The 20237-nt window shown below is 42.5% G+C and overlaps 1 protein-coding gene across 3 annotated transcripts; it reads left to right on the top strand.

Annotated features, from left to right (window-relative positions):
• Positions 1 to 11602: 11602 nt before the first annotated feature.
• On the top strand, positions 11603 to 20046 carry LOC306713673 (zinc finger protein aebp2-like). 3 transcript variants are annotated; one of them, XM_079183457.1, is made up of 9 exons: positions 11603 to 12218; positions 15492 to 15717; positions 16733 to 16840; positions 16941 to 17127; positions 17455 to 17520; positions 17843 to 17967; positions 18131 to 18198; positions 19354 to 19467; positions 19580 to 20046. In XM_079183457.1, exons 1-9 carry the CDS (start codon positions 11695 to 11697, stop codon positions 19590 to 19592), a joined length of 1431 nt encoding a protein of 476 aa, XP_079039583.1. In that variant the 5' UTR covers positions 11603 to 11694; the 3' UTR covers positions 19593 to 20046. The 3 variants fall into 3 exon arrangements, with proteins under 3 accessions (XP_079039583.1, XP_079039584.1, XP_079039585.1); XM_079183458.1 differs by lacking the exon at positions 17455 to 17520; XM_079183459.1 differs by lacking the exons at positions 18131 to 18198; positions 19354 to 19467; positions 19580 to 20046 and having other exon boundaries at positions 17455 to 17936.
• Positions 20047 to 20237: the final 191 nt, after the last annotated feature.

Below are 20237 nucleotides of genomic sequence, written 5' to 3' on the forward strand. Positions count from 1 at the left end.
ATGACTGTCTGTCTGCCTGTCTCACTCATCACATATGTGACAGTTATATTTCACTCACTCACTCAATACATATAACTGTCTGCCTGTCTCACTCACTCACTCCATCTAATTGTCTCTCTGCGTGTCTCACTCACTCGATCAGTACAAATGACCGTCTGTCTGCCTGTCTTACTCACTCACTCCACCTAACTGTCTGCCTGTCTCACTCACTCACTCAGTACAAATGACAGTCTGCCTGTCTCACTCATCACATATGTGAGAGTTATATTTCACTCACTCACTCAGAACATATAACTGTCTGCCTGTCTCACTCACTCACTTCACCTAACTGTCTGCCTGTCTCACGCACTCACTCAGTACAAATGACAGTCTGTCTGCCTGTCTCACTCATCACATATGTGACAGTTGTATTTCACTCACTCACTCAGTACAAATGACTGTCTGTCTGCCTGTCTCACTCATCACATATGTGACAGTTGTATTTGATTCACTCACTCAGTACATATAACTGTCTGTCTGCTTGTCTCAAGCACTCACTCAGTACAAATGACTGTCTGTCTGACTGTCTCACTCACTCACTCAGTACAAATGACAGTCTGTCTGCCTGTCTCACTCATCACATATGTGACAGTTATATTTCACTCACTCACTCAGTACTTATAACTGTCTGCGTGTCTCACTCAATCACTACACCTAACTGTCTGCCTGTCTCACGCACTCACTCAGTACAAATAACTGTCTGTCTGCCTGTCTCACTCATCACATATGTGACAGTTGTATTTCACTCACTCACTCAGTACAAATGACTGTCTGTCTGCCTGTCTCACTCATCACATATGTGACAGTTGTATTTGATTCACTCACTCAGTACATATAACTCTCTGCCTGTCTCACTCACTCACTCCATCTAATTGTCTCTCTGCCTGTCTCACTCACTCGATCAGTACAAATGACCGTCTGTCTGCCTGTCTCACTCACTCACTCCACCTAACTGTCTGCCTGTCTCTGTGTCTATCTCTCTGTCTCACTCACTCAGTACATAAAACTGTCTTTATGCCTGTCTCACTCACTCACTCACTCCATCTAACTGTCTCTCTGCCTGTCTCACTCACTCGATCAGTACAAATGACCGTCTGTCTGCCTGTCTCACTCATCACATATGTGACAGTTGTATTTCACTCACTCACTCAGTACATATAACTGTCTGTCTGCCTGTCTCACGCTCTCAACAGTACAAATAACTGTCTGTCTGCCTGTCTCACGCACTCACTCATCACATATGTGACAGTTATATTTCATTCACTCACTCAGTACATAACTGTCTGCCTGTCTCACTCACTCACTCCATCCAATTGTCTCTCTGCCTGTCTCACTCACTCGATCAGACACAAATATGTCTGTCTGCCTGTCTCACTCATCACATATGTGAGAGTTATAATTCACTCAATTACTCAGTACAAATGACTTTCTTTCTGCCTGTCTCACTCATCACATACGCGACAGTTATATTTGACTCACTCACTCACTCCACCTAACTGTCTGCCTGTCTCTGTCTCTATCTCTGTGTCTCATTCACTCAGTACATAAAACTGTCTGTCTGCCTGTCTCACTCACTTACTCCATCTAACTGTCTGCCTGTCTCACTCATCACATATTTGACAGTTGTATTTCACTCACTCACTCAGTACAAATGACTGTCTGTCTGCCTGTCTCACTCATCACATATGTGACAGTTATATTTCCCTCACTCACTCAGAACATATAACTGTCTGCCTGTCTCACTCATCACATATGTGACAGTTGTATTTGATTCACTCACTCAGTACATATAACTGTCTGTCTGCTTGTCTCAAGCACTCACTCAGTACAAATGACTGTCTGTCTGCCTGTCTCACTCACTCACTCAGTACAAATGACAGTCTGTCTGCCTGTCTCACTCATCACATATGTGACAGTTATATTTCACTCACTCACTCAGTACTTATAACTGTCTGCGTGTCTCACTCAATCACTCAGTACAAATAACTGTCTGTCTGCCTGTCTCACTCATCACATATGTGACAGTTGTATTTCCCTCACTCACTCAGAACATATAACTGTCTGCCTGTCTCACTCACTCAGTACAAATGACCGTCTGTCTGCCTGTCTCCTTCACTCACTCCACCTAACTGTCTGCCTGTCTCTGTGTCTATCTCTCTGTCTCACTCACTCAGTACATAAAACTGTCTTTATGCCTGTCTCACTCACTCACTCACTCCATCTCTGTCTCTCTGCCTGTCTCACTCACTCGATCAGTACAAATGACCTAACGGTCTAATTAACGTCTGCCTGTCTGACTCACTCACTCCACCTAACTGTCTGCCTTTCTCACTCACTCACTCCATCTAACTGTCTCTCTGTCTGTCGCACTCACTCACTTCATCAAACTGTTTCTCATCTTGTCTCACTCACTCACTCCATCTGTCATTTATAGTGGTTTAAGTTACATGCTCAGCATTTTCTGCTCTTTAAACACGCTTCAGGCTGAGAGGAGGCCAAAAGTGGATTTTGTTAAAGTAAACAAAGTTTCAAAGATTTTCTTAAATAAAGTCGATCAGGACAGTGTATTTCACAGTTTCATGATATTTTCATCAATATCTGCTGTTTTCAGCACCTTACTGCCTAAAGATGCATTTTTCATTTTTTATGCTCTTAAAACACGTTTCAGGCTGAGAGGAGGCCAAACGTGGATTTTGTGAAAGTATACATAGTTTTAAAGATTTTCTTCAAAAAAGTGCCTCAGGACAGTGTATTTCACAGCTTCATGATGTTTTCATCAATATCTGCAGTTTTCAGCAATTTACTGCCTAAAGATGCACTTTTAATTTTTTATGCTCTTAAAACACGTTTCAGGCTGAGAGGGGGCCAAACGTGGATTTTGTGAAAGTATACATAGTTTTAAAGATTTTGTTCAAAAAAGTGCCTCAGGACAGTTTATTTCATAGCTTCATGATGTTTCCATCAATATCTGCAGTTTTCAGCAATTTACTGCCTAAAGATGCATTTTTCATTTTTTATGCTCTTAAAACACGTTTCAGGCTGAGAGGAGGCCAAACGTGGATTTTGTGAAAGTAAACAAAGTTTCAAAGATTTTCTTAAATAAAGTCGATCAGGACTGTGTATTTCACAGTTTCATGATATTTTCATCAATATCTGCTGTTTTCAGCACCTTACTGCCTAAAGATGCACTTTTCATTTTTTATGCTCTTAAAACACGTTTCAGGCTGAGAGGAGGCCAAAGGTGGATTTTGTGAAAGTATACATAGTTTTAAAGATTTTCTTCAAAAAAGTGCCTCAGGACAGTTTATTTCACAGCTTCATGATGTTTTCATCATGTCCCACAGTGTGTTGATGGAGGAGGGGGTAAGCTTCCTCCTGTATCTCGCTCTCCCCCACTGGATCGCCTTGTCAAAAATGACCTGGTTAAACAGAGGGATTGTTTCCAGTCCCACAGCAATCACCGTATCGTAGTGTTCCTTAAGTATTGTCATGTTTGTGTGCATCCAGTTATCTGTGTTCTGTTGAACCTTAAGATATGTTACTTCATTTGGTGATGCAGGCTTGATGAAAGAGGTAAGTATATTCACCCTCCTCATCATGCCCTGTGGAAATGTGTTGGTGTTGAATGTGTTGTTAAGAATTTCTGAATGATGGATGGCTTGAAGTATTTTAAAGTAGGTTTTGGTATGTGTGTGAATGTCTGAGGGTGTCTTGTGTGTGTGTGAAGGCTGTTGGTTCCAACCCCTGGTGGGGAGGGAAGAGCGGTGTGGAACATCATTCACCTCCGCACCAGGGGCAGGAGCCAGTGGGTTAAATCTGTTTGTAAGGGTTATTGCTGGGTGGGTCATGCTGTGGAGCTGGAAAGAAGGTTGAGAAATTGAAGGGGGGGTGTTTTACCCAGTCAGATTACCGGTGTCTTCCACAGAAGCGTTGTGTATCCAACCCGGAGTCTGGGTGGAACATTCAGCAAAAAAATAAGAATAAAAAATAAAATAAAAAAATAAATAAAAGAGGCGTTTGTGGAGCCACTAAAAGGGATACAAAATTAAAACAATTTAAATAATTAAAACAATTTAAAATACCTAAGATATATAGAGGAAGTTGAAAGATTGAAGGGAATAAGAAAGGTAGTTAAAAAGAGTTAAAAAGGCAATTATTTCTGTATACCTCTTTAAAAACAAGGAAATGGTTTCAGCCAATTTAAAACAAACCACACAGCACTTGTGTTTTAGGATCAAAGTGTTGTAGTTGATCCTGGCATATTTAAAAACATGCACAGCAGGGTGTAATGTTCAGGGGTTTAAGGAGTCAAAGGGTCCGGGTTCTGGTGAGTTCTGGTGGGAATCTTCAGTGTGCACACTCTTTCGCTGTTAAAAAATCCAAGTGACTCACCCTCGGGCCTTGTCCTGTTCCACCATCCTTTGCTGTGGTTTAAAACAGTGCAGCCATCGTGTGGGCTTAAAAAATAATTGGCTAAAAAAAGGCAATCACTGTCCCAGTTTTAAAAGATATACACTTTCAAAAGGTACATGTAACCTTTACTTTAACCCTAACCATAACATGTTGCACTGGTCTGGGCCCTCCTGAGACCTTTTCCCACCTATTCCTATGGGAACGCAGGCTGATCCCGGGGGTAGGTTTTAAACCCTTCCTACCACCTAACCGTGTTGGATTATTTTCTAGTTCCCAGCATGTAATGTTAGTGTAGTTGTCATTTGTATTTATTAATTGTCAATTTAATCTGCCTAAATTCCCAGCATAAATAAAAATCGCTAAAGCAAAGCAAAACATAGTTACGCTTATCCCACATAGCCCTGGCTATCTAACTTTACCAATTTCCGCGATGTTAGTTCTACCACTGAGCTCTTCTGTTTCTTACAAACACCACTAAATCCCTCTGAGTGTGTTAGCATGTTCACTGGTCAGACAAGCGGCCCCAAAGACTTTCGCTTCCCTGCTCTTCCAGACTCACTCAGAGGAAGCAGGTGTCCTAAGATTAAGAGTTATCAGTGTACAATTGGTTCACTTTTATATGCTCTCTGCTCTGCAGACAGTCTTTTTAACATTTTTCTTTTTTTTATATATTCTGCTGTATTTTATCCCATATGTTACAAGTGGTTTAGGCTCGTCTTCTTATATATGATATGTCTTCTTAATTTTAATTTAATTGTACTATTTGTTCTTTCAATCAACCCTGCTGACTGTCAGTGATAATAGCAATGATATTTCATGTTTATTCCAAATACCTCAGCCTAATGTTTTATCAACTTGCTTACAATATGTGTATCATATTCACAATAATTTATTTCCAAACTTAGTATTTCTTTAAGCTTTTGCTTCCATAATAGCATCTCGATCCATTTAGACCTCTGTCAATTATTGTCAAACAATATTTTTCCTTCATATTAGTTTAGTTCAATGAAATCCCTGCAAATATGTTGAAATGGATTATATTTTGCACATATAATGCTAGACATTTTTTTTTCCCGTAATTTGTAAAGCCATATGCTGTAAACCCCTGCTTATCATAGATAACATTCCCACCTGTTGAGACATGGTTTAAAGTTTAAACCCATGACTCAAAAGAACCGTATATGTCTTAACTTAAGAGAACTTTCTTAACAAAAGTTTACATATACAGTTTTTAACATGGCAACTCAAGAGTCAGAGCCACATATAAGGTCTTAGGTAATATTAGTTTGCCCTCAGGTCATTCCCAGAACCTTTCGTTGTTTATTTTTCAGTTTTGTTTATCCAATACTTTTCTTTTTGTTTGCTTTGACAATAGCTTCTTTTCTTTTGTCGATCAGTCATTTTTAGATAAATCATAACCCAAATATTTAACTTTTTCTTTCCCAAGTTGGAGTTTGTTTTTGCTTACTTTATGACCTTGTTCCCAGAGAAACTTTAGCAGTGCAAGAGTATCCTCTTTGCATTGTTGTTGTATCTTAGAGCATATCAAAATGTCATCTACATAAAGTAAGATTCTTCCCCTGGTGGGTCGAATTTAGCTTTTTTAGTTGCATTAATTGTTTTCAAAACCTCTTCCTCAGCAGAGGAGAGGGTGAAAATGTCTCACTTATTTTGTTTAAATTTAGATAAGTGCACAGCCTTTGCTGTGACCCTGAACCAGTTTATCAAGACTGCAGAAATAATTTTGTGAGTTTAGAAACCTCTTTCACACAACAGTCAATCGTTTATTTTAATCACTTTCATTCTCTGCCTAACAGGTTAACTGGACAGTTTAACACAAATGCTGTTTTGTCTGTAAGCCTGTTTTGGGATCTTATGATCGTTGATGGTACCGATAGATATTCTGCTTGTACATGCCCCAAAATCACACAAAAATACTACTTCACACCCTTCAATAACTCTAACCCCACAATTCTATTCGATATAGTTCTAATATTTCTATTTATTATTCTTTACCGTCAGTTTGTGCATCAGTGTGTGTGTGTGTTTTTACATGACCTGATTTATCCGCTGAATTAGGTGTCCTGACGGCCTCCTCCTCCGATGTCCTCCTCCTGTCCACTCTCTTCCACACACAACCAAACTCCGCTCCGTAAAACTCCCGTCCATCCGCTCTCTCCGTCCCCTCCATCCGCTCTCTCTCCACGTTTCCCACTGTCCCGTCCACACCTGCCTCCGCGTCGTATTCTGTGCCCGATCTGGTGTGTGCTGGCCTGTAGAGCGGTCCGTAGGAGTCCTCGCTCATGAGTTTTTTCTTCAGCGCAGACACAATTTCAGCTGAATTGTCCTGTGGCTGAAGGAGAAGCAGAGGGAAGGAGGTGGAGGAGGTCGCCCTCTGCATACCCCCTCACTAAAATGTACGCTTGGATACAAATCAGGAGAATTAGTCACGTTATTTTCGCATTTTTTTCTCATTGTCTTGTTTTTTCCTGTAGTCTTTACTCTCTTTTTATTCCCCTTGTATTTTTGTTCTATCTGCGCAATTAAAAGTTGACATCCTATGACTGTCAATTTCCCATTAAACCCATATTTTTCCTTCCATCTCTTAACATGTTTAATGCTGTCTTCATCTTCATATATTTAATCTCTCCCTTTAAATCTTCATCTTCATATATTTAATCTCTCCCTTTAAATTTTCATCCTCACTCTTATGCATGAACCCATTATTTCTTATAGTTTTGTTTTTATTCTAATTTCCACTTTGAAAGAAATTCTTTCTTTTAGCTTAATACAAAGGAGTAACATTTTTTCTTTAACTTATTTTTCCTTTAGGTGTTCTTCTAAACTCCTTGAGCCAAAGACAAATATCTAATTCCCCTAGTTTGCTCGTCAGCAGGTCTGGAATTTCTCTAATTGTCTGTCTGTCTCTCTCTTTCCCCTCTTTTTTTATTTATTTATTTTTTAGACTCCCTGAGCCTATGACAAATAGTGAATTCTTTAAGTAGTTCGCCCTTATAAGTCAACAAATCCTCCCTCTGCTCAGAGGTCTTAATGGCCTGGGACTCGAACCCAGCCTCAGGACTTTAACCTGAAAAAGACACGGGACTTTAACCCAGCCTCGGACACAGGACTTCAACCCTGTCACGGCCTCCGCCCTTATAAGTCAACATACATATACAATCCTACCCTAAATGCCTTTCCCTTTTAGGTTCCGCGAACCTAAGTATTAGCCAGTCCGCGACTGCTATCTTTGTTTACTAAGTCCCTTAGACTTTCTACTTCCAAGCACTAAAGTTGTTAATCTTCCAACTAAATTTGTTTTAGGGTACTTAACCAGGCTTAGGCTCACGCACGCCTTATAACCTATTTCTATTTACCTGCAATGATTGTGGATTCCCAGAATCCCAGGTTGTAATGATTTCCAACGGCCTGGTTCACCAAAAGGAACTCGTCACGCCTCCTTCTCTGCTGCAGGATCCTGGCCTCTCAATTCATCAAACTATGCTCGTGTGAGCATAGGACTGAGGACTTTGTCAAGAGTCCTGGACTCAGTCGTGCACGATTTCAGGATCACAAAGCTGGAGAGAAGCAGGAGATGTTGAATCCGGCTCGAAGGACCATCTATGTTAGAAAAATCCACGCAAGACCGATGGAAAATCATTAATCAGTTAACATTTATTCTTTGCAAAGAAGGAGACAGGGTTGAACACATACAACAACGTGCCAAGACTGCTCAGAGGTCTGGCTCTGAGACACTGGTATATATACTTGTTTAGCATTCTGTCACAGAAGGTGACACGTACACAATACAATACATATGGCGTCAAAAGAACAAAGGGTTTGTAACTTCACTAGAACATTTGGTCTTCAATGAAGGTCATTTTCTCGCAATCAGGAGGAGGTTTGAGCCATAACATTGCTCTGCCCCCACCTCCACACTTCCACAGTTCTTTGTTATCCTTCTACTTCAGAACATCCTGCTGAGAGGTCCCTCTCAGCAGGCCTTGACACCTAAGAAGAATAGACAGTGGTCTTCCAGAGTGACAAAAGGAAGCCCGCAAAGTCTAGCAGGACGCCAGAAAAGTAATCATTTCCTAACACCGCATTTGTAAGCACATAAGATCAAGGGTCACTCATTAGATCAATGGTCACTTTGATTATCGGAAGATGCCATGAAGTATTGACGCCGTCTACAACTTTATTTACCATTACAAGCAGTGCTGAGTGTTCTTTCGGATAGACTAAACAACTGTGGCGCTTAATGTCAGAGGAAGTTCACACAACAAGCACACATAAGGACACCAAGCTTTTTAAGCACACCTTATCATTAGTCATTTAGATTTTCCCCAACACACAGAGACAGTCATACAGTTAGGTGGAGTGAGTGAGTGAGACAGGCAGACAGTTAGATGGAGTGAGTGAGTGAGACAGGCAAACAGACGGTTTTATGTACTGAGTGAGTGAGTGAAATATAACTGTCACATATGTGATGAGTGAGACAGGCAGATAGACAGTCATTTGTACTGAGTGAGTGAGACAGAGAGATAGACACAGAGACAGTCATACAGTTAGGTGGAGTGAGTGAGGCAGGCAGGCCGACAGACAGTTATATGTACTGATTAAACGGTTATGGGGGTTTTGAGGATTTGTTTGAGAGGTTTTTCGTAGTTTCATCTACATTTAAAGCCTGCAGGCACACAGGTGTTTCTAATCAGCAATGTTGATAAACACACAGACTCAAAGACATACACTTCTCTCCCTCTATCTCTGTGTGTGTGTCTCTCTCATTCAGTCATTCGGGTCTTGGATACTTTTAGAGGACCCCCCCCCCCACACACACACACTTATTCTAATGCTACTAATACTTCTACTACTTATAATACTTCTACTACTACTACAACAAATATCAGTACTGCTGACATTTTTTAAGCTACAGAAACTGTTCGAATATTAAAATGTTCAGCTCTTTCAGGAGAGGGGTGATATGACTTTTCATATTTGTAATCTAATCTTTTAACTTTTTGAATTATTAAGCTTTTTGCAATCTTTTTTGAATGGGATATCTATGGAGAAAATCTTCAAATCCTGTTAAACTTCTTCAACTTTCAAAGCCTTCTTCTTCCTCATACTTTCAGCTACAGACACCATAGTTCAACATTTCAACTAGAAGGGTTTTCAGCAGTGCAGTTTAAATGCTTTCGGGCTCCAAGATTTTTCAGACAGGTAGTCTCCCATTTCTGTATTTTCAGCAATTTGTAATCTTTAAACTTTTTGAATTATTAAGCTTTTTCCAATTTTTTTTTTAATTGGATATCTATTTTCAGCAATGTTTTTGCAATTCATTTCAGCTTTCAGCATTCCAATGCATTTTCAGCAGGAAATGCATTTTCTAGTTAAGCTTAATCTTTTTGCACATTTTTTTTTAATGGGTTTCTATGGAGAATATCTTCAAATCCTCTTAAACTTTTTCAACTTTCAAATCCTTCTACTTCCTCGTACTTTCAGCTACAGACACCATTTCAACTTTAAAATGTTGAGCAGCAGGGTTAGTCGGTCATTTGTACTGAGTGAATGAGACAGGTAGACAGTTAGATGGAGTGAGTGAGTGAGACAGAGAGATAGACAGTCATACAGTTAGGTGGAGTGAGCCCATGGCCCTGCTGACTCCCACTGCTAATATAATTTTTATTATCACTCACATTATTATTTTATATTACCATTAACGCACATTACTGACTTTGCTTCTTCACCAGAGTCTCTGTGCTTTCTCTCCTCACAGGTTCGTGGATCCTGGTTATACCTGGATCAAATGACCTCATGAAATGGTTTCACATCTTTGGGCTTTGAGATGAGTTCTTTTTTTATTTCTGCCGCCATTGTGGGATCCTGGATCAAGCTGCAGGGTGGAACAAGCACAAGACTCCGATGGGACTAGAGGAGAATCACGTTTACGTCAATGATGCTTTGTGCTCAAGCATGGTAGGGTTTGATGAACATGTCACATTTTTTATGTTTTTTGCCCACTTTTGCTGCTGTTTACATTCCTCTTGATGCAAATTTAAAAAAAATGCAATACTGTTTTGTTTTATCATGTTTTTCTTGTGTAGATACTACATTTCATTGTGCACCGTCATGTTGCATAATGATAATAATAAATAGACTTTCTAGCCTTTCTAGTCTTCCGACCACTAAAAGCACCCTACACTACTAGTCAACATTCTCTCTCTCTCACACACACACACACACACACCTTATGTTACAGGTATCTTTCTAAGGACACTTCGACATGGACGAGAGGAGCAGGAGATCGAACTCCAATAAATCACCCTTGAAACATTGATATTTTGAGAGAATACAGCTCAACGTTAGCACAGGCATTACAGAAGCAGGCCTTAATTTCAATGCAACAAGTCGGCCACCAAGATGTGCACGGTTCAGAGCTCCACGGTTCAGACTGGAGCCGTATTAAGAGCGGTGGTACAGTCACGAACGCTAAAACGGGCTCAAAAGAGCGGTGGTGCCTGCAGGAATATGCACCTTGCTGAGATAAGAACGTGCCTTTTCAGCACTTTTGGAGTTGGATCATTTTTCTGTTTGTCGGAACACGTGGAGCTGAGAGGCCACAATGCTGAAGATCGTCTATCTTTACGAAGATGACTCACTCGTAAAAAAAAAAGAAATTCAGTCTGCTCCTCCTTGTGCCCTATTTAACCCACCTCTCTGAACCAGGTTAGACCATCAAGATCAAAAGTAGTGAATATGAAAGGAAAACAAACATTTGAATAATTAATTAATTGCAAGGGACGCTAGTTAGCTTCTAACCCCATTGAAGTTATCCTAATTAGTCGATTTTTATTTGGAAATATGTTTATTTGTTTACACAGATATACAGATATTTATAAAGTAGCCTACACTACGACATCAGACATGTGGGCTTTTTATGTTGGTCAGTGTCAAAAAGCCAGAATTTAAGTTTGTAAACTATATGCAAAAACTACAGAGAAGCTGTTTAGAGAAGCACTGTACTCAACTTTATTACCAACGTATTGCTGGATGCATGTATAGTTACAGAGTGAGACATCTTCTCAATAAAAAAGCTTTGGCCATGCGGAGCCCCGACGTCATGCAAACCCCCTGCTGAGTTTTACGCTTGAAGCGGAGAGTGTGAGCGGAGGAAGAACGGCAGCCCGAGGGCAACTTTCGAGAGGAACATCACAAAATAGCTTTCTGTACTGTTCAAAAATGGCTCAAATAACGAGCGAAGGGGCCGAACAAGATTCCCAGCCGACGTCGGATCAAAGCGGAACCAGGGAAACAGCAGAAACCGGCAAAGAGGGACAGGCCGTGCCGGACCCCAAACAGGAACCGGGCGACAACAACGAGCACAGAGCAGGAATGGACGTGAACAGTGGTCGTGGTGCGGCGGTGGACGACGGGGACGACCTGTCTCCTGTTCGCGACGACGGCAAAGAAAGAGCGGTACCGACCGCAAAGACCGGCAACGACGAAGGGGAACCCGGTGGTAAACTCTCTGAACCGGGGAAAAGTCCCGCACAGGGGAGTTTGGCGAGTAGCACTGATTCCGCACAAGAGGACTCCCGGGTGCTGAAACAAGAACAAAGAGAGGCAGAGAACGTGTTCTCCTCACCGCCGAGCGAGCACACAAAGACGGCGGAGAAAGCCCAGCACGGCACCAAAATACAAGCCAGCGTGGAGCGGAGCTCGTCTAATGGAGAGCCGCTCAGCCGGATGGATTCAGAGGACAGGTCTGTTAACTTGTGTGCAGCATGAAGAGGCCTAAAACACCAAGAGGTTATGTGAGGTCTCACCACGATGCCAAGTCCACTGTCTTTAAGAGTTAACACATATGTGTGGAGCACGGCACATTGTCGGCCCGAGGAACGTTCCGCGAACCGGGACGTGCTCTACGGGTTCGTTAAACGTTCCCCGGGGTTATTCGGCAAAGTTTTGAACATGCGTCCGCGGTGACGACACCGTTCCGTCAACCGCACAACTGTATGTTCTGGGAACGTTGTCGGAGGGTTTTGATTAGGTTATTATTATTATTATTATTATTAAGTGAAATGTTGCTCATATCTTAGAACAGAATGCGTGTCTAACTATGGGGCAAATCCCGTTATCAGCTCCCAGCTATCCACTCATTCCTCCACTGGCTATCGCGCTGGTCACGGAGCTATGTGACCGCCACAGGCGTCCCTTCCCCCGCTACTTCTTCCATCTCCCCGCGGGCGGTCGGCGGGAGCGACCTCCAGCAGATTTGGGAGATGGACCTCTGCAGTGTTGTTGAAGCTGTCAAACAGTAATAATTAAATAACACTAACTTTATTTTTCAGGCACCATATCGGTGTGATAGCCTGATAAATCGAAATGATTGGTAGGCAATTGTAGCAATAACTAATAACATTAGTATATGTGTTATGAATTATTATTGTTACTCATTAGGTGCCAACTGTCACCACTGCAATTGCAATAATATCCAAACCACTATGACTGAGATCAGATCAGATCTTTCAAAAGCAGCTCTCAACAGACTGAAGTTTACACCTGAGTGTAGCTGGACAACAGCTGATGTGACACTAATCTTTGGCACAATTGGTGATAAAACAGCATTTTATTCAAAAATGATGAAGTGGCATTTTTGTGTAGTACCAACATATTCCCATCATTCGTGTGTACTTGTACTGCTAATTCTTATCTTTATATCCTAAAGTCAACTATTTCCTCATAGATGATATATAATGTATCCGTTATATTAGTTACCATAACCTCCTGGTGTTAATGGTACATTTCACTTTGTAATGTTACTTTGTTTCTCCTCACGCAACAGGCAGCACTTCTTCACACAAGTATCACTCTCACTAATAGTTTATTGATCAATCAGCACCAACGTTAACAAGAGATGATTGAGCTGCAGATAACCACTACTTTGATAGTAAAGTAAAATATGGATTATTGAAACAAATAATCAAAGATTTGGATCTTTGATCTCACTAAAGGGCCTTAAGGAAAGGTAACTTCCCTTAAGGCCTCTGTGACGCATTGAAACTTTAGAGTAGCTGTTAAACGGGTTGAATCCTGAACCGTGGCCAGATACCATCTAACCACGCTCAGTACACTCACAGCAGTCATGACGACACTAACAGGGCTGTGAAACCTGTGCTGGTCACACCTACCTGGCTGCTTGGGAGGTTCAGTATGAGTAACAGGACTGGAAGCTTCACTGGAAGCTCCACTCATAGTCCCACTTTGATTACAGGAAATGGAACTATTATCCTCCTGCCTGTTGATTCATATTTTGTAATGGTCCTCTATTAATTCATCGGCAAACGGTGTTGTCTCATTGAAACACCAGTAGCAGTTGCTGTGATTGTTAATGAACCGATGCTGAATGTCCCCTCAGGTTTGTCCCTCCAGTTTTTCGAGATCCCAATTTAGTCCGTGCGTGACCCTGATGTTGTGTTCACACTACGAGCGGCTGAGTGTGTGTGGCTGTGTGAGGTTTTCTTTCGCCTTGCCCCGTTCAGCTCTGTGTAACGACATAACTCCACCAACCACTGCCTGAGCAGCGCGTCCTCGTCGTGTGAACACAGCATCCTTCACAGGTGTGATAGCAGTTATTGTGTTATTGTCTGAAGATCCAATCAAATGTTCTTGACTTATGCAGATTTCAACACATTTAGTGTTCTTGTAGAGTAAAGGACAAATGGACTACAGTATTGCGTATTTCCTTTTGGTTGAACCACGTTTACCAGTCTTCATCAGTGGGTGGAGCTTGTTTCAGAAAGTTGCTGTAAAAAAATAATTCATCTTTAAATACTGTGTTTGTCGAGCAAATGCCACCCACTGATGAAGAAAGTGAGAAACGGCTGAAAGCTCCAGAAGAGCTAGTACATGGACTGTGGGTCAGGATCTCTTCTAGTTGTTTGTGGAGAGCTGCAGTATGGGTTAGACTTTGTTCAATGACATTTGAAGGCACGATATTTGGTGAGCAATAAGTAAGACATTAACTGTGGCTCATAAAGGAGAGCAAATCTCATCTGCTCCTGTTTCTCTGCTCCTAACGTTTGGTAATCCTGCTGTTGTGGCAGCTGTACGACTTCACTGTATCTTCTGTTCCCTCACACAGCAGAGTGTGTGTGTGTGTGTGTGTGTGTGTGTGTGTGTGTGTGTGTGTGTGTGTGTGTGTGTGTGTGTGTGTGTGTGTGTGTGTGTGTGTGTGTGTGTGTGTGTGTGTGTGTGTGTGTGTGTGTGTGTGTGTGTGTGTGTGTGTGTGTGTGTGTCTTTCAGAGGTGTTGGTCCTCTTGTAGCTTTGAGCCAGTATGGAGCAGATGGTCAGCTGGCTCGGCACACATGCACACCTTAAGATGATGTGTATTTGGTCATGGCTGACAATTTTAAGATTAAAGTTTAATAGAGACAAATAATTCCCTTTCTAACATCCAGTGGGTTCAGTTCCCTTTGAAGATCAGCTGCTTGGGACGACGATGCTGCAGTAATGACGGTGCCGAGTTCAACGCTAATGTTCTTTATTTCGTGCTCCTATACGAGAAGGCTGGGTGATGATGTCACCAGTACCCTGAAAGTGTCCCACATCTGGCCCATGCACAGGGCTCTGTCACGTTTACGACTGAAAGCAGCCTCTCATTTAAATACATTGTTAAAGTAATGGCACGACAAGACATATGTAAAAAGCAACATGGCCGACAGAGAAATGAATCTGATCAATAGTTAATTTGTGTGGTGGGCGGTTCGATAGTCTACATCTACTACAGCTAATTCTGTAGTCGTAGCCAGAACCTGTACCATAGTCCTTCAACATACAATAGGTCCATGATAAAAATGGTTCCAGCTTAAATCTGCATTTTAATAACTCACTGGTCTCATTCAAACGTAAGCTGCATCTATTCTTCACTGGTGTGTAATTATACGGTGTGAGCTGTGAGTTCTTATGTGTCTGCAGTGAGGGCTCCGGTGTGTATGTGGTCTCTCTAATGTGGTCTCTGTGTTGTGTTCTCTAGCATCGGCAGCACCCTGATGGACCTGGAGAGCACGGCGTCCAGCGGCCGCTCCACCCCGGCCATGCTCAATGGCCACGGTGCGGTGGCGGGGAGCGGCTCGGCAGCAGGCGGGGGCAAGTCTCTGAGCTCCACGTGCTGCTGGGACCACTGCCAGCTGCTGTTCCCCAGCAGCCCCGACCTGGCCGAGCACATCAGAGCCACACATGTGGACGGGCAGAGAGGCGGGGTCAGTGTCTCACTCTCAGGTTACTGCATGTGTATGGAGGAAGGTGAAGGCCCAGCTGTCTTCATGTTAAATGATTAGAGCTCTCTGAGAACTGTTTCCTCTTTAAGTGTTAGGACAGCAGCCCTCTGATCTACAATACAGCCAACGTCACCATATTGTTCTTCTACATCACTTCTGTTCTGACAATGGAAGATGTATGGAGTGCTGCCATGAGTACTGTTGCCCAGCAGTCAGGCTGCTCTGCTGCTGATCACAGTACATGATGACTTCGTCTGAGGCTGATGACGTATCTGTACTGTGTGATCAGCTACTTCCAGAGAGCTGCTGATGAACAATACTGGTGGAAGGTTGTTAGGGTTATTGATTTTTAGAAGGATGCCAGCCTTCTTGTATAGTGCTCTCTTATATTCTAACAATGTCCTGGTGATGGGCGAAAACTGTTGTGCACGTTGCCTCTATGAATGGCATAGATATATAGATCTGTCATAAATTCAACTTGAAGTTAACCTGAATGTTGAACATTGATTAACACGAGAACTTAACTTGATATCAGCCCTCTGACAACCTCTAGTACACACTAGAACAGCAGGCAGAGCTTTAGGATGTATCCTCTGCTGTGTGATGGACAGAGGAGTTCGTCTCCAGAACTACCCCAGAAACTAAGAGCCTTCTCAACATTCCTCCACATCTGGAGAACCAGAATGTTTAAGCAAACTAGAAGACCCATGGTGGATTGAACAACAATGGACACACTGTGTTCTTTGTATTTGCTGTTGAGATAGATCTCATCAATAAAAGACATTTAGAGAAGTTCTGAAGCTATTTAACGATCTGACATGTGGTTCTGTCGGAGTACACTGGAAACTACGTTCTTCAATAGACCCAAGTTTGAAAGTCCCTCTCGCCTCTCGGTCATGTTATTGACGGTCTTTTGTTCTACAGTAATCACACCACTGCTGCTCTCTGTGTGTTGATTGGTTATCGGTGTGCGCTTGTATGTGTGTGTTCCACACAGGTGTTTGTGTGTCTGTGGAAGGGCTGCAAGGTGTACAACACGCCGTCCACCAGTCAGAGCTGGCTGCAGAGACACATGCTGACCCACAGCGGAGACAAGCCGTTCAAGGTGACCACACACACACACAATGTTGTCCAGTCAGCCATGAACCACAGTGGGAACGTACCTGTAACCCTGTCCACCGTCTCACTTCACTGTGTTCCTGCAGTGTGTGGTGGGAGGCTGCTACGCCACGTTTGCCTCTCAGGGGGGGCTGGCCCGTCACGTGCCCACTCACTTCAGCTCCCAGGGCTCCTCCAAAGTGTCCAATCAGGGCAAAGTGAAGGAGGAGTCTCCATCCAAGGCCGGCCTCAACAAGAGGAGGAAACTCAAGAACAAACACAGACGCTCCCTCCGTATGTGCAACTCACACAGACACACACCTTTACATCCAAATACATTTTCACAGTGTTCCATTTTTATTCATGTTTCCTGGTTTTCAGTCTTGTGAATGTGATTTCTCAGAAACTCCTGAAGAGTATTTCTTCAAATGTGGCTCAAACGTCCACGTCAGTATGAACGGATCACATTTTGGTGGTCAAAGGTCACTAATTATGACCATTTCACACAAATATCTAATAGAATAACATGCTGAAGTGATGACATTTCCGACAGACTTGGTTTGTGGAGGCTTAAGTTCTGGTCCTAGATAAAAGCTAATGTCCCTGGTGTTTCTCCTCCAGCCCTCTCTAGCTACAGAGAACTCCTCGTGGGATCAGAAGAAGGCTTACTCTCTGGAGGACAGACCTGTAATGCAAAGGCTCATCTTTTACACTCTCTCGCTATGCTCCTCCTGATGGGATGGAGGGTCTGCTAATAATCTATACTCGAACATGGAGCTCTGTGATTGTAGCGTGTCGTTAAATAGTAAATGGACTTGTATAGCTTTTCTAATCTTCTGACCACTCAAAGCTCTTTTAACACTACATGTCATCATTCACCCATTCACACTGATGACAGGGCTACCGTGCCCATCAGGACTCTAACTAACATTCATACAACACTTCACAACCTACAGTACCTGAAGCAATTTGTGGTTAAGTGTCCAAGGACACATTTGTTTGTTTCCAGCCCGACCTCATGACTTCTTTGATGCTCAGACCATGGACGCTATCCGCCATCGAGCCATCTGCCTCAACCTGGCAACGCATATCGAGAGCCTGGGCAACGGACATAGTGTGGTCTTCCACAGCACGGTGGGCACACACAAACACACACACACACACACACACACACACACACACACACACACACACACACACACACACACACACACACACACACACACACACTCTCTTACTTCATGTGATTCTGTGCAGCGCAGCAGTACCTCATGCCTGTGTGTCTGTGTATGTGCAGGTAACAGCCAGGAGGAAAGAGGACTCTGGGAAAGTGAAGGTCTTGCTGCACTGGACACCTGAAGACATGTAAGTCCTCGTCATCACTCCGTCCTGCTCACCCTCTGCCAGCAGTACATCAAAATAACAGGATGTGGATTACATCAAAGTATTAGTTCATGAATCCATTCCAGCTGCTGAAATGATCTTAGACACAAAGGAATGACAAGTTTGAACTTTGAAAGCCTTTAAGGCAGACGGTGCTGTTGTTCAATGTTGGTCTTCAGGCTGTGACCCTAAATGTATCCTCCACCCTCCACTACATCATAACGTGCTCCTATATAGCAACATTAGACAGAGCCCTGTTGTACAAGAACAATAAATGAACCTTGTTCATAAAAGAAGATTTAATTCTCAATGAACTCAACACCATCGTAGCCATCGGTCCACAGCAGCCTAACATGTGTTTGCATCTGCAGATGTACTGTATGCAAGTTCTCCTTATTTCAATCTTCTGACGCCTACAGACATGTAGTGCTAACTGTGCTTTGTGTACACATTTATCAGCTGTTCACACAGATGAAGGTTATACATCAAGATTATTTGGAGTACTGGCATCTTTTTATATTTCATTTTTTCATCTGCTGTGTGTCACGTAGGCCGTTCATTGAGTCCATTAAAAGTGTTTGACATTGAGACCTTCTCCTCTTATATTCTAGGCAGTCTAACAATTCTGATAATTGTCATGATCAGTTGTTTATTTGTGAGCTCTTTGTAACACCAGAGAACTCAAATATATTCACATTGGAAGCATGAACTGCTGTCAGTCAACAGTTCGATTCCCCAGCTGAGGATGCAGAGGGACACGGTGGTTCAACTGTGTGATTACCTTGTCATGTGATGCAATGGGGCCAGAAGAGACTTTTTCCCATCGACTTACATTAGGAAAGAAATGTGTCTCCTTAAATGCTAAATGAGCATCATTTCTCCTGTAAAGTATGTTTGGACGAACGTGGACGAGACTCTTCTGAATTCATTCAGCTGCTGCTTTAAAGCTTAATGAAGATGAGATGATGTGATTGGCTTCTGTTTTTGTTGAGATCACATTGTAGCTCAAGTTCAACTCTTGTGAGAATATCAAGCTTTCCAATGTTCACACTCAAAAGAAAACATATTTTGCATGTGAGGAGAACTAAATTCCAGATGTGATCTTGGATCCAGAGTAAATGTATTTCTGTGTGTCAGACTGCCAGATGTGTGGGTGAATGAGAGCGACAGACTGCAGCAGAAGACCCAGGTGGTTCATCTGTCCAAGCTCCCCACAGACACAGCTGTGCTCCTGGACCCCAACATCTACAGGTGTGTGTGTGTGTGTGTGTGTGTGTGTGTGTGTGTGTGTGTGGGGGTGTGTGTGTGTGTGTGTGTGTGTGTGTGTGACCAGATAAGTATCTAAACCTTTTTTCTGCCGTAGGATGTTCTTCTAACCACCTCCAGAGGAACTCTACTGTCACTTACTGCTAAACCAACGTGGAGGAGGAGATCGTCTCCATCTTTGTTCCTCTTCTTCCCCCCTCCCTCGCCCAGAGGATGCTGAGAGTTTAGTGACCTCTTTGTCACGGCCGTCCAAGGCCACCACTGTTTTCTGCATTAGGTGCTGAGTTTGCAGAGTGCGTGTAGGAGGAGATGTTGCTTGTTTTAGGAAACTAGACTGAAAACTAACTGACAGACGTGTAACTGTAGACACACACATGTAGAGAGAAGCTGTCTTTGTAAATACTTGAGATTTGTAATATATTTTTATACTTTTAATTTTTTACTGTACTGTAGATAGATGTCTTTTTTTCTGCCAAACATTTCAGATAGATGTTTTAAAAACTGATAATATTGGTTATGTGCATATAGCTGGCATTGCTTGGTTTGATGTCATTAAACTTTTTTTCCAACCACTGAGTCTGAAGTCTTCATTTACACAACACATTTCATAATGTATCATGGCTGTGGTGATGACTGGCCTGCAATGTAAATCAACTAGATTAAAGCATGTGCTGCTGACAGTGTGATGCAGACAGCGTGTCTGTTGGTGGAGGCTAGAACGTCGGCTGGTCAGACATGGATGGGACTAAATTAGG

Source organism: Pholis gunnellus, assembly GCF_910591455.1.
Source record: "Pholis gunnellus genome assembly, chromosome: 22".
NCBI lineage: Eukaryota > Metazoa > Chordata > Actinopteri > Perciformes > Pholidae > Pholis > Pholis gunnellus.

Coding starts and splice junctions, on each gene's coding strand:
- LOC306713673 (XM_079183457.1), top strand. CDS start 11,695: ATGGCTCAAATAACGAGCGAAGGGGCCGAACAAGATTCCCAGCCGACG. Junction 12,219..15,491: donor CGGATGGATTCAGAGGACAG/GTCTGTTAACTT, acceptor TGTGTTCTCTAG/CATCGGCAGCACCCTGATGG. Junction 15,718..16,732: donor TGGACGGGCAGAGAGGCGGG/GTCAGTGTCTCA, acceptor TGTTCCACACAG/GTGTTTGTGTGTCTGTGGAA.